Source organism: Meles meles, chromosome 4, assembly GCF_922984935.1.
Source record: "Meles meles chromosome 4, mMelMel3.1 paternal haplotype, whole genome shotgun sequence".
Lineage (NCBI taxonomy): Eukaryota > Metazoa > Chordata > Mammalia > Carnivora > Mustelidae > Meles > Meles meles.
The window spans coordinates 43,813,906-43,828,751 of NC_060069.1; the positions used below are offsets into that span (position 1 = coordinate 43,813,906).

The 14,846-nt window shown below is 38.4% G+C and overlaps 1 protein-coding gene across 1 annotated transcript in view; it reads right to left on the reverse strand.

Moving 5' to 3' along the window:
• Window positions 1–9,376: 9,376 nt before the first annotated feature.
• The window catches only part of UBXN7 (UBX domain protein 7), a 60,097-nt gene continuing 54,627 nt past the window's right edge, over window positions 9,377–14,846 (reverse strand). Inside the window, exon 11 of the mRNA XM_046003263.1 lies at window positions 9,377–13,927. Coding sequence (XP_045859219.1) covers window positions 13,766–13,927 — 162 coding nt within the window. The 3' untranslated portion in view covers window positions 9,377–13,765. The remainder of the gene's footprint in view (window positions 13,928–14,846) is intronic.

Genomic DNA, 14,846 nt, shown 5'->3' on the forward strand with positions numbered 1-14,846 from the left:
GTGGGATTGCTGAGTCATAGGGTAGGTGGATATTTAATTCCAGTAAGTGATTTTGTCTGTAACCCAAAGTGGTCCTTACAATTTCCACTCCCAGGAGCAGTGTATGAGAGTTCTAGTTGCTTTCCATTCCCACTAACGTTTTTAATTTTTGGTAATCCAGTGGTTTAGTAGTATCTCATTGTGGTTTTTGTTTCATTTGCACTTTACCTGGCTATTTGGAGAACCTTCTTTGAGAAGTGCCTGCTCAAATCGTTTGCCCTGTTTTGATTGGTTCTTTGTTCTTTTCTTACTGGTTTGTGGGAGTTCTTTATAATTTCAGACATGATAAATAAATTAATTAAAAAAAAATCTTTAAGAAAAAAGGGGCGCCTGGGTGGCTCAGTGGGTTAAAGCCTCTGCTTTCGGCTGGGGTCATGATCCCAGGGTCCTGGGATCGAGCCCCGAATTGGGCTCTCTGCTCAGCAGGGAGCCTGCTTCCTCCTCTCTCTCTCTGCCTACTTCTCTGCCTACTTGTGTTTGCTGTCTGTCAAATAAATAAATTAATTAAAAAAAAATCTTATAATTTCAGACATGAGACTTTCATCAGATATATGTATTTTGAATGTTTTCTCCTATCTATGGTTTGGTTTTCCACTTTCTTAATGATGATGTCTTTTGATGAAGAGAAGTTCTAAATTTTAATTAAGTTCTATTTATCAGAACTTTTCCTTTATGGTCACTTTTTGGTATCCTGTTTAAAAAAATCTTTGCCCACTTCCCACTGTACTTGATTTACCTGTGCTGTTGATATGCCTCTGCTCCCACAACTGTGAGATCCCTGCGGGTAGAGGCTGTATCTTACTCTGCTCTGTATACCCAGAACCTACCACAGAATTTAGGACGTAGTAGGAGTTCAGGAGTCGCTCGGTTAATGAATTAATTCATGCATTGGAGGAAGTAACACACATAGTCTCTGTACACAGAGATTTTACTTCTAATGATGAAAACAAGCAATACTGAGAAAACCCTTGATGCACACATATGAGAGGGATCATTATAATGGGCTAATACGTTTTTTCTAAACTACATATGAGCTGCTTTCTATGTATGCAGATGTGCCTGAAGCAAAACCTGGTAAGCAACTCTTGAAAAGTTCATTAAATAGAATCCAATTTTCATTTTCATTGCAAAAGGGAGTCCTTTACAGCCTAATGAATTCTTGTGTCTTTTCAGCTGAGTTTTGATAAAAGATAAGTTAGGCTGAGTACTCACAAAGGTTTATAATAAGAAGAAATAATAAGAAACATTTATTCATCTTCTAAAACACATTTACAAAGAATCTCAGTAGATCCTTACAATAGACTTACAGCAAGTAAAATAAATGTTAGGTTAACTTTATTATGCAGATAAAGATATTATAGCACAGAGAATTCGACTTACTCAGAGTAGTAGTGAATGAGGTTGGGGAAATGATCCTGTCATCTGCACACTCTTCCCAGTGTCACATGTTGATGCTTGATATAGATATATATCTATAGATAGATAGATAGATAGATATAGATATATAGATAGATATAGATATATATAGATAGATATTTTCCCCCCAACCCAGACTCTATAACTATTTTAAGGTATTTCTTCTTGGAGGAAGTTCTGTGGTGTTTTGGCACCCGAGGGACCTGAGTCTCAATTCCTGCTACAAATACCTATCAGCTAGGTGAACCTGGGTATTTCAATGAACCCCAGTAATAATCCGGACCTCAGTTTTTCATTTATAAAATGATGCCTACCTTGGAGGTTTATTCTGAAAATGAAATAAAATGTGAGATGCCTAGACTGGGTTAATCCTCTCCTGCTGTCCTTGGATCTCAGTTTAGCAAAAGGATTTTATATGAGGTATCTGTTAGAACATCTCGCACTTAGGTAATCAGAATAATCTGATGGCTGACTGCCAGATAGCACTCAGATTTTTAGAAAGTATCTCTGTTCCCAGCCCAATGGCTTATCTAGCAGCAGACACTCTCATTTGGAGATCATTGAAATGGTGTTCATGGAGCAAGGGGAAATGGTGGAACTGGGCTTTAACCCCATAAAGGACCAAATTTCTTTCCGGCTTGTTAGCAGCTGGAGGTCTTTGTTCCTTAGGGTAAACGTGTGACAATTAATTCAATGGTTAGCCTTACAAACAAGGCTAACTATATTTCTTTTAGAAACTATATCCTTGCAATAGGCAGTTTTACTAAGTAAGGCCAGCTCTAGTTCAAGTTCTTCACCTCCCTGGGTTACACCTTTATGCCTGCCTGACGAATGCCAACACAGAACTAAAGCATGACCTTTTTACAGATGTGTCAATAACCTTAGAATCTGGCTCCACTGGAGGCACATGGGTGGCTCAGTTGGTTATGCTTCTGACTCTTAATCTCAGCTCAGGTCTTGATTTCAGGGTCAGGAGTTCAAGACCCATGTTGGGCTCCACGCTGGGTGTGGAGCCTACTTAAAAAAAACAAACAGACAAAAAAGCTTGGCTTCACTAGAGACGCAGCTACTAGTTATCTAGTTATACTAATCAGACTTTGGTGGTGATATCTCCAGGGAGAAGCAAATGGGAGTCTAGGAAGGGCACAAATTAAGAACAGGGCTTGGGTGGGAAAAGAATTTGCCTAGTACCATAAACCGAGATTGAAAGGCTTCTGAGAACAGGATAGACAGATGTTCCATTCTAAGGGATAGTGTGGGGTCTGGAGTTGGGATTTGAGCAATAGAGGAAGTTGAGAACATTTCATTGGAAGAAGGGAAGGGGAAAAGATGATGGCCATGAGGCCAGGGTTACCCAAATAAAAGGGACAGACTATCAGCTTCCTGTGGGTGGGCTCCAACCTCAACTTACCACTGACTAAACAAGAGAGCACATTCCCTTAATTGGAATGAGAAAAAAAGGAACATAGGAGATGTTGAAAGAATTGCCATTTATACTAGCCCACTGAAGAGGAAGTATTGTTTTTTCTTTATTAGTATAAAAATATTACAAACTTTAAGCCACTCCAATTAGGCTCCTGTTTCCAACAGCACCCTGAGATGGTTCTTGGTATCCAATGACTTTTTGCGTCTAACAAACACTTCGCTGTCCTTCTTACTTGACCCCAAGACAGAATTAGACAGAGCTGGCCACTAGATTCTTTCTGAAATTCTTGCTCTTGGCTCCCTTGACTCCCCTCGCCCGCCACTCTGGTGTTTCTCCTCCCTCACTGACCGCACCTCCTTGACTGGACCTCTTTCTGTTGCAGATCTCCAGACCTAGGTCCTGGACTCTCTTCTTTAACTTTCTCCTTCTCTAGGTGACCTCATTCTTTCTCAGGGGACTAAACTCCATCTGTGACGGTGATGATTTTTCAAATCTCTAATTCCAGTCTACCTCTCCTCCAAGCTTCATACTTACACGTCCAACTTCCTTTACTACTCCTACCCTTTGGAAACTTCACAATGAACACATCCAAAATTATTTCTTCTCCACCAAACCTGCCTGATCACATCTTCCTGCTTCAGTAAAGACACCGCAACCTCCCATGGCTGGAAACGAGTCATTCTCGATTGTGCTTTCCTTCATTCCCCCACATTTAAGTCCTTCCATTTCTACCTTCATAATGCATCTCTGCTCTCTACCCTCCTTCTCAGTTGCTCTGCCACTCTCTGGCCCAGGTGACCTGTTTTAGTTTGATCATTGCAACCGTCTCTACTGTTGCCTTCCTCCAGTTCACTGTCCACATAATAATGGCTTCTCATTACACTTGGAACACAAACTGAGCTCCTTATCAAGGCCTAATAAGGCCTTGTATGATCTGGCTTTTCCTCACTTTATGCCAATCCCTTTGCTCACTACATGCCAGACCCGCATGCCTTCTCTAAATAACTCTAATACATCAGAAACTGTGCTGCTACCCAGCCTCTGTGGTTGTTCTGCTTGGAAGTTTTCCTCCTGCTCTTAGTATGGCCACCTTCTTTGCATCCTTCAGGTCTCAGGCTAAATATTAACTCCCCAGTATCTTACTGGCAGAATTCTTGGCGCACCTGGGTGGCACAGTCACTTAAGGGCCCAGCTCTTGGTTTTGGCTCAGGTCGTGATCTCAGGGTGATGAGATGAAGCCCTGTTTTGGGCTCCGTGTTCAGCAGTCTGCTTAAGACTCTCTCTTCCGGGGCGCCTGGGTGGCTCAGTGGGTTAAAGCCTCTGCCTTCAGCTCAGGTCATGATCCCAGGGTCCACATCGGGCTCTCTGCTCAGCAGGGAGCCTGCTTCTTCCTCTCTCTCTCTCTGCCTGCCTCTGTCTACTTGTGATCTCTGTCAAATAAATAAAATCTTTAAAAAAAAAAAAAACTCTCTCTTCCTCTCCTCCCTCCACCCACTCTCTCTTATAAATCTTTAAAAAATAAAGAATTCTCTGCTTTTCTATTTTTTCAGTCTTTAAATCAATATTTTTTCAACATTTTTCATTTTTATTATCTGTATTCACTGAAAATAAGTTCCCTGAGCACCGGGCTGTGTATGTTTTGCTCATTGCCGTTTTTCTATTATTCGGCACATAGTGAGGCTAGTTAAGGTTAAGTATTCTGTGGCTGGAGGAATGGGAAAGATACTCTCTCAGCCCAATTTAGTGTTTATGCCCGTCCCTTGGCCCATCCACGTGGCCAGGGAGACAAGGTCTTGGAAGAAGATGGCAAGTCCCATCAGGGTATGTTGCTAAAACATGGGGATGAGGAATAGTTCCACAAGAGGAAGAGGCACAGTTCCACAAACTGGTTCCTGGGATTCCTGTGAGCTAATCAGTGATCTCAAGTTCTACAAAACAATAGAATCTTATCTCCTAGCTTTTCTCCCATTAACCTAAAAATCCCTTTTCCCCTTAACTTGTTAAAGTTGGGTTATTAGTCATTATTCCTGGTCTGAAAGACTTCATGCTGGAATTGCCCAAAAATGTTATAGAATCCTACTTTCCTAAAAAGCTAACTCACCTAATGATTTCATGACATGACCAACATTTACAGAGCAATTACCACCAATGTTCAACATACTACTAGTAGCAAACACTATTCTTGATAATGCGACTATAAATTAACCTATGTCAATATTTGTGTTCTAAACATGAGAATATGAGGGCAAGCTCTTGGAACCTGAATTATATTAATTAAATAATATCTAGGGAGTCTTATCGCACAAAAACACCACCAAAAAAACTAATACTGAAAAGTTTTTGATTTTATTTCCAAGATCAAATATTACAACAGGACATTTACATGTATTTATAAAAAAATGCAGCAGTTGAATTTATAGATCAGAGGTTTCCTTGAGTTTGGTCCCTCTCTCAGCACAGTGAGCTGATGTCTTCAAAAGACTTATCCCACTCCCCTCCCTCCCCCACCCCAAATGCCCCACCCCACCCCCCATTCAAGTTGCAGTATCAATATAAAGCAACTGGGTACAACACAGCAAGAATATTCACAATTTGGTACAGCCAAAACCAGAGGATCATCAACTGAAAGACCCTCTTTTTAGAAATATTTACCTATAGAGTATGTGTACCTATAGATATACCACACCCAGTTATCTAAGATTTCCCTGGTTTTAGAGCAAGTGGAAGTTCCATTGAGTCTTAGCCAGCAGTTACAGCTCTGCTTTATCTAACGGCATGTTCTTCTCCTCTCCAAGTTTAGATCTTCTACTGCCTCCATTTGTCTTCAAATTTAAGGCTTTCCCTAGCACCTTAATTATCACTTACTAGATATACAGGAGGGTCTCTAGTGTGTTATGAACAAAAAAATTTAGCGGATGATCCAGTTGCCCCTTGCTCACTGGTCCCAAACCCTTCTTCCCACTTTTGAGAAGAGCTGCAGAAACAATTATCTCCTAGCACCATGGGATTAAAATCCCAGAAAACTGAGAACTATATGTGCATTTTAGGGAGAACTTGCTAGAAACACTACAATAGGAGCACTGTCTCTGTCCATTATCTTCTTGGATTCAATAACAAAATTACACTACAGATTAGATCTCGAGCCTGTCCTGCATTAAAAATGCAAATCTCACTAAGACCACCACTTTGTCCAGAATAAGGATTCCCAGGGAATCTCTAAATACTGTTAGGAACTGCTTGTGAAACACTTTAAAGCAAACACCCAAGCTGACTTCACTCGAGTCCCCAACCCACCCCCATCCCTATTCCCCAAATTTCATTCCTTGATTAACCCTCTGAATAAGATGGCAAGTGAGGTTTGGAAAATGACATGAAAAATGTTTAAAAAACACAATTAGTGAGGACATGCCAGAATCGGACATCCCACGTGATTCAAAATGCATTATTCAAACTGAACTCGTACAAAGCATGCACGGAGCCTACAAACACTCCTGAGAGTATCCATGGAACAATCAATACCTACTCGAAAAAGGACTTTTCTTAAAGGGTTTAAAAAAAAAAAGACACCAGATGCTTAGAAGTTGTTAACAATCAAAAGGAAAACTGTTCTAGAAAAGAGTTTTTAAAGGAGTGAAAAAATTGTACCTAAGATTCATGCCAAAGCTTGGATGAGAGCCCCTCAAAGTCTAAGTATCACGTTAGCATCAGCTGGTACTCACTTCTCTATATCTAAGACTAGAGGATTATATCATAGCTTTACTGTCTGTTTCCCAGCAAGAGTTTTAAATAGCCTTTCCAAAACTGAAGGGACAAACATGAGAAAAGTAACAAGGCCCAAGTCCCAGAATGGGTAAGATAAACAGTCCTCAGTACAAGCTTGCTACACTCATTAACTAGAAAGTGGAGGTCACAAGCTACTTTCATTCTAATTAGTAGGTAAAAGGGGATTTTCTAGTGACAATGATTAACTTTATGTGAGGTTTAACTTACAGGGCAATAAATCATCAAAAAGTTATTGTTGAGAACATATATGATTAGGGTAAAAAACTAATTTAATATTTTAAATCACACCATATAATTTATTGATATTTTCCATTATTAAGAACACAGAAATCTGAGAAAAACATACTATCAATCCATTTTGTTGAAAACATTAAGATATCCAACTGAGCATCAGCATTCCAATGACACTAATTTGAAATAGATCCTAGTGACCTGTACTCTTCTAAAGCCAGCAAGTTTGACAAAAGGAAAAAAAAGCAGAATGGCAGGAAATAGCTCCAGATCAAGAATCTCTCCCTTATTAGTTAAGATGCTCATACTGAGTCCATGCAAAAAGCAAATAAAAAAGATTTTAAGAAAAGGAAAATCATTCCAGGTCAGAATTATCCAGTGATTTAAAATGCTTCCCATTTTATTTACCACATCTTATAAATGATTCATGGTAGCCCAGTTAGACTAAAAACTTGCTTTGATACAGATAAAATTTTAATGTTCAGTCCCATGTAGCCTGACTATTCTTCCTATTTGAAAACTTAAGTGACTCTGTAAGGGATATAAAATCTCAGGGCATTTTGATCTCTATACAGGAAATACCAATAAGCAAACAACAAAAATTTGCTGTTTGTGGCCAGCGAGTTAAGTACAACAAGGCAACCTCCTGTATTTAGAGATTAATGTGGGATTATTCTTGGGCAAAATACTACCATTGGTATTTGTATCTCTCATCCAAGTAAATCTGGCCATCTCTTGAAAATACTTTTCAGAAATGTTAAATCATTTTATTGAAGTAGTTCATATTGGATTGGCCAACTCTACTTGAAGACCATATGACAAAGAAAGGCTTGAACCAAAAATTATGTTTATGAGAATGACTGAGATTCTACATAGTTCAACAGCATTCCGCAGGCTAAAGAAAGGGGAGGGGTATCACGGTGCTAGCAATTCTATATTCAGAGTAAGAGAATTTTTAGGTAGAGAGCAAATGAGCTATAAAAACATTGCTTCAAATTGTTCTCTTATATATTAATGAAAAAAATTTTAAATGTTAACATATTCAAACTTAGCAATGGAATTTCTTAAACATAGCTAATTTCATTAAAAATCATGACTAATATTCAGTGAATGGATGTCCAAAAGAATCAAGAATAGAGAGTGGCAAAGTAAAAGAGAAAGTAGGATGGAAAGATTTTCTAATTAATGGTCTCATCATCACATCCAATAATTTAATCACAAGTTCATTTTACGGGAAAACTATCAAGGAGTATCATAATCTCTGTAAAAAATATTCTTGATTCTAAGCTGTCTCTCTAGCAATGTTGGCACACAGTTGAGTCAAAGACCAAAATAACCATCACTGAACTACTAAATTTCTATAGAACAGGAGAAATCAAGATAGTGCTGTGGTGTTGTGTTGGTTATTTTCTGTATGAAAGAATATTCTTGCCACTACTCTAAACTGTGTACAATGCAATACCAAGTTCCACGTCAAGGCAAGGCAAATCAATGAAGTTGAATATTCATAGGGCACAGCTGTCTTTAAGTAGCCTTTTCATCAAGGCTTGTAATATTGGAAAACTGCCATGTTCATCAGAAGGGTTGGGTCTTCCTACCCTCATTTAGTTTTACACAAGGCATCACTTATTCATCAACTTGTATCCTATGATTTACTATTGAGTAGTTAAGTGAAAGAGGGCCAGAGAGAGGGAGAGAGAGAGAGAGAGAGAGAGTGAGAGAGAGAGAGAATGAGAGAGGATATGAATGACATAATGGAGATACACTCTGGGAAAGAAGTATTTTTGAAAGTCAGCCTAACTGAATCTTGAAAAGGTTGTTTTTGCCAAAACCAAGTGTGAATTCTACAACTTATATAAATCAATTTCCTAACAACTGCTCAGCCAATAAAGTGCTTTAAGCACACAGGTAAAAATAAAATTTAACTCTGGTGTCAATGAAATATTTGGCTCTCATTGATTACATTTTAGTCATACTTAACACCGATTAGAAACACAGCATGGGGGGCGCCTGGGTGGCTCAGTGGGTTAAAGCCTCTGCCTTCGGCTCAGGTCATCATCCCAGGACTCTGGGATCAAGGCTCAGGTCATCATCCCAGGACTCTGGGATCATGCCCCGTATCAGGCTCTCTGCTCAGCAGGGAGCCTGCTTCCTCCTCTCTCTCTGCCTGCCTCTCTGCCTACTTGTGATCTCTATTTGTCAAATAAATAAATAAAATCTTAAAAAAAAAAAAAAAAAGAGACACAGCATGGTCTACGGCCATACCACCCTTAAAGCGCCCAATCTCATCTGATCTCAGAAGCTAAGCAGGGTCGGGCCTGGTTAGTACTTGGATGGGAGAGACAGCATCAAGTTAATGAACTGTGTTTAAAAGATCATTACTAGATCTAGAACTATTATGCTCTCCTTTTTGGAGATTTTAGTTATCACAGTGAGCTTAGATTAAGTTACTGGGCAAATAAAACCTGGACACATTAAAAAGCACAGCAACTGATTAACAAGAAAAATTTTAATTAGCCTAGGGATAATATAAAGAGGAGAAACTAGAAGCATAGAATTTTAGAGTGGAAAGGACTTCAAAAATAATCTAATTTGGTGGTCTACAATCTGTGGGTTCCAAGAGTTTTTGCAAAGGGTCTGCAATTCCATATGCACATTACATTTTCTTCATCTATGGACTTAATGTTATTAATACTTAACCCCACAATTCCTTACTCTTGCCAAATTTTAATATTTTAAGTCCTTTTACTTGAAAAGACTGAAAACTATTGATCTAGCCCAATTCTCTATTACTGGCAGAGCTGTTACCCAAGTGCACTTATGCCTACATATAGTGCCCCTTTATACATCTGATTTGTACCTGGGGAGAGAAATTAAGTCTTTCCTTCACTTTCCAATTGCTAGTAGCTTCCTCTGGTATTTTCCTAAGTGTCCAAGTGAGATCCTTGCTAGCTAAAATCTTAGTTCTGGGATCAATAATCCTTTCCTACTTGGGTGCTGGGTGTGACCTTACTGATAAACGTCATGCCCCAAGTCTAGTAGTTACAAAAGGTGGAACAGAAGAATGAATACAGGTGAGTCAAAAACTTTGAGCTACAGTGTTTGCCACTTTTCAGTTTTATTTATTTATTTATTTATTTTGTGGACTTTCCTAATGAAAGCCAACACAAGTCTTTCCCTTTTCTAAACTTTTATTGTAATTATAGTTCAGCACCAGAAAGGTAAGCATTTAACATGTTCTTCGATTATCCCATGTGTAGTCTATCTTTCCAACTGGATAAAACAGAAGAAATCAGGTATTAGACTTCAAGATATTTCCAATGTTGATTAAGGGACTCAGTATATACTTGTTGACTTTTTAGAGTTGAGGAAGTAAAATGTTATGAGAGATCTAAAAACATACACACAGAGAGTTCAATAATCTGGTATGGGTGGGACAATGAAAAGATAACTATATCTTTTCCCAAAAATGGTTAAAAAAAAGATAAAATTATTTTTTATCCTTTCCATTTATTCTTGGCAAATAATGCCACATATTTCTCTTTCACATTTTCATCAGTGCATCATTTTTTTAAAAAGCAATAATCAGTCCCTCAAAACAGTGGTGTAAATAAGAATTTGTAGGTATAGTGCAAATCCCACAAGCCTTAAGGAAACGAAAACAAATGATAATTTACAGAGCCAAATAACAGGAAGATAACCTTTTGGGTAAACGGATTCCCTTGTTGTAGGAGACAACAGCAAGGGAGTGAAAAAAGCATGGACTCTGGATCCCAATTTTGATTTTGCCAATTACTAGCTGTGACATCCTGAACAGTTTCTCTAAACTTTAATTTTGTCCTACCTACAAGATGGGGAGAATATAAAATTTACATTTTGTAGAGTTCTTTGGAAGAGTAAAGGAGAAAATGTACAGGAAATACCTAGCACATGCTGGTTACTCAAAATTAGTTCCCCATTCTTTCCCCATTTGGCTGTTCTCTCTCTTCTCTGGTTCCTTTCTAAATCAAATTCAAAAGGTGTTTTCTGTCACTTTTTTCCCCTACTAGTTTTCATTCCATCTCCCTGTATTTGTTTCTTGTCACTCTCACAGTCTATCTTGTCCTTTTCCTCCACACCTTTTCTTTCCAGCTGTTTCTAATACCTACAAGGAACAACTATTTTTAACCAATCTTACTAGCTCATTTAAAATGTCTCCTCCACAGAGCAAAGGAATTTGCAGAGAAAATAAGACAAACTGGAAGAAGCTTACTCCTTTAGTGAATTAAGTTTATGAGTGAAGCAATTCTCCATATTTACTCTTCCCACGTACAATCCATAATCCCTTCCCCACAGGCCTCAATAGCAAGCCCAGGATAATTACACTCTGCCTCAAAATAAAATAAAATCCTCTACATCTTGTACTCTAAACACACCAGCTGTATCTAAGTTGGACCAGTATCTCATGCCCTAAGCCTTTGATATGCTTACTTAAATCATTTTATATATACTCGGTCATCTCACAGTAATCCAAGTTGAAAAAGTCACTTTGGTTTCTCAGAAATGGATATGCCACGGCTGAGCTCATCAAAAAGGTAGAACTACATCCTATCATTAATGAACATGTCTCAGGTTCTTGAGATATGTTTTATCAAGAGAAGTTAGTAAGTGAAAGAATGAAAGGGTCCCACAGGGAAGATTCTTGACTTCACATTTTTGAGAGATTTGGGCTTTAGCTGTGACTCTGCTGAGAGTGGAGATAGGTGCCATCAGAGCACCAAAGCTGGGCATACCCTCAGTTCTTACCCTGTGCCTCCCTGAATTTTTAGATTTCTGACCTTGTCTACTACCAACAGTTTTTTAACCCTCTACTGCACCTTTGCTAGTTTATAAGCTCTATTCCTCAGATAGCAAGTATATTATCCAAGTTCAGAGATACAATTGAGGAATTAACATGAAAACCATGTTTCCTCAATAAATTAGAAGCTGCTAGTTACTTGAGAGCCTAAGAAAAAACACCAAAATGGTATTATTCAGTCACCAATCTAAAGAGAGAACTTTGACTCAAGGTATAAATGAAATTGTAATCATATAAATATATTTATAAATATTTATACAATTATATACTTATACATAAGCACTTACACAGACTTAGAAAAAAATGTAAGAACATTAATTCAAAATGACTCACTGAAGAATAAACAGAATTTTCCATGATTTCCTTGAGGAGATACATAACTCATTCTTTAGGAAGGGTCCCTCTAAATCCAACCATTAGAAACCATATTCTCTAATTGTGTACTAGGAACACATAACCATCTTTTTTTTAATCCCCTAGTTGCCAAGAGAATGATCTTAAAGTAGATGGGAACGTTAAAGGTCTCTGAGCAATAGCAATTTATGTTCCTCAAGTAGTAGAATCAACTGATCCAAATCCCCAATTGACAAAATAGGCCCATCCTATATCACAAGGTTGAAGTTCTGATTTTTGCCACTAGGATCATTACTACCCCTTCAGAGGACTCTATTTAAAGCTCGACACAAGAATTGGGCATACAGGGACGGTGATAAGTCAAACAGTATTATATAGATTCAGGATGGCCTCTTCTAAATAATACTGAAAAAAGTTTTCACCCACTACATTTTGTTTGTGGCTTTGTTGACAGAAAAAGTCCACATCATCTGAAGATTGCTGATAATCTTTTCTACCTCCCTTACTAAATGTTGTCTTATAAACTGAATTTACAGGTCTTCCCCTTACAGAGGCTTTCAGTTTTGATATCTTTTGCAAGAAAACAGTAGAGGAATTAAGTTCATTCACTCACCAGAGCCTTTCAAAAACTATTCCAACCAGGGGTAAAAAAAATGAATAATTCTTTCTAACCGTAGGAACATGGTTAGCAACTCTCAGCTGCATCTTCTTTTTTCCCCCAGGACATACATAAGTATGCCTTAAAACACATAGGACAATCAGTAACCACATTGGTTACAACTACAAGCCATTATACTGCATGATTATTGAACAGCTGCCTTCCCATAGATCACCTGTGGACCCAAACAATGGAAGGGCCAAAGGAACTAATATGCTGTACTGGCAAAAACAGCAAGTACCTTCCTATCCCAATCACCACAATAGCCTCACTAAATGTCCATTTCAGGATGAGCAGGATCAATAGAGTTTATAAAGTAATAATGAAGAAAGCTGTTTCAGGCTAGGATACTGAAAGCCACCCCACACTACTCATTCTATACTTAACACTCATTCTGCCAATAACACATACCATGGAAATAATTCTAGCTGGGAACATGGGAATCCACTGAAAAACATTTTAAGTACGATGAGCAATAATTATAAGGGATGCTTTTTCCATGTAAACAGACCTAGATATTTTTGTCACGTGATATTTCTTACATGAACAACAAAACAAAACATGTGTTATAGAATTTCTTTTCCCTACCAAAAATGGGGCTTACAAAAAAGGGAGGTTGTTCTTATTCTGAATCTAGCCATTCCTTTACCAAAGGAGTCTGAGGAGTAACATTATCATTTGATCCCAAAAAAGTGCTGTGCAAGAGACCACTTATTGGAACACACATTTCCTGCTGCCAGTACTAGGAGGTCTAATCCTTACACTTCCATTTGGTCACCAGATTAGGTAAGAAAGAAAGAACAGTAGGAAAAAGAAGAAAACAGAAGAGGACTGAAAAGGTGGGGGAAGGAGGGAAAAAGAGACTGAATAAAGGAGAGAGCAAGAAATAAAAGAGAAGGCAGGTGACTTGCTTGCCCAACTTTGGCTCTATGGTCCTATGAGCCAAAATGCATACTTAGTGACACGGTATCTCACAGGAAAGGGAAAAAAGGGGTAAGCTGAGAGAGGTCAGGCCATGATGTTAATTTCTTTCCTGTACAAAGACAGTCTCTTGAGGACAAAGGCCTGCCTCCTGTAATGTAATGTCATAGTCCAGATGAGAGAGTTTCCTTCGAGGGAAGTTGGTGAGAAGTTCAAAACGTTCATTTGGGTATCCTTTGGACTGGACGTGCTTCACCAAAGCCTATGAAAAATAAGAGAAAGACAATGCTGTTAGATGTAAATAAAAAGAAAGAATATATTAAAGCAAAAAAAAATATTTTAAAGCATTAAGTATTTTATATTCATTTCTATCATATAAGATATGAAGTTATTCTTTTTTTTTAAAGATTTTATTTATTTGAAAGAGAATGAGCAAGAGAAACAGCACAAGCTAGGGGAGGGGTAGTGGGGGAGGGAGAAGCAACTCCCCACTGAGTAGGGAGCCTGATATGAGGCTCAATCCCAGAACTCTGGGGATCATGACCGGAGCTGAAGGCAGATGCTTAATTTTTTTTTTTTTTTTAAGATTTTATTTATTTATTTGGCAGAGACACAGCAAGAGCGGGAACACAGCAGAGGGAGTAGGAGAGGGAGAAGCAGGCCTCCTGTGGAGCAGGAAGCCCGATGTGGGGCTGGATCCCAGGACCCTGGGACTATGACCTGAGCCGAAGGCAGATGCTTAACGACTGAGCCACCCAGGCGCGCCAGGCAGATGCTTAATTTACTGAGCCACCTAGATACCCCAAGTTAAATTATGCTTTCACATAACCAAACCTTACTCTGTAGAAGAGCCAATATAACTCTGGACGGGTAGATAATAAACCTGTATCTAATAATTTAGGGCCATTAAGTGATACTGAAATATACAGGACTGTGTTTGTCTCCCAAATAAACTCAATTTCTATTTGTAAAATTACTGTCCTCTCTTTAAACATTTTAACAATTTTTTTCTTTTTTATCAAAGATTTATCCTTTAGTCTACCTACAAAGATTTGTGCCACCGGTATACTGAATCTCTCCTTGCCTTCTCAGAAACTGTGCCACTACGATATCCCTTTTATAGGTACCTTCAATCTCACCTCAGTCTCTCCTTTAATTATTTTTTTCCCCTCTGATTATTG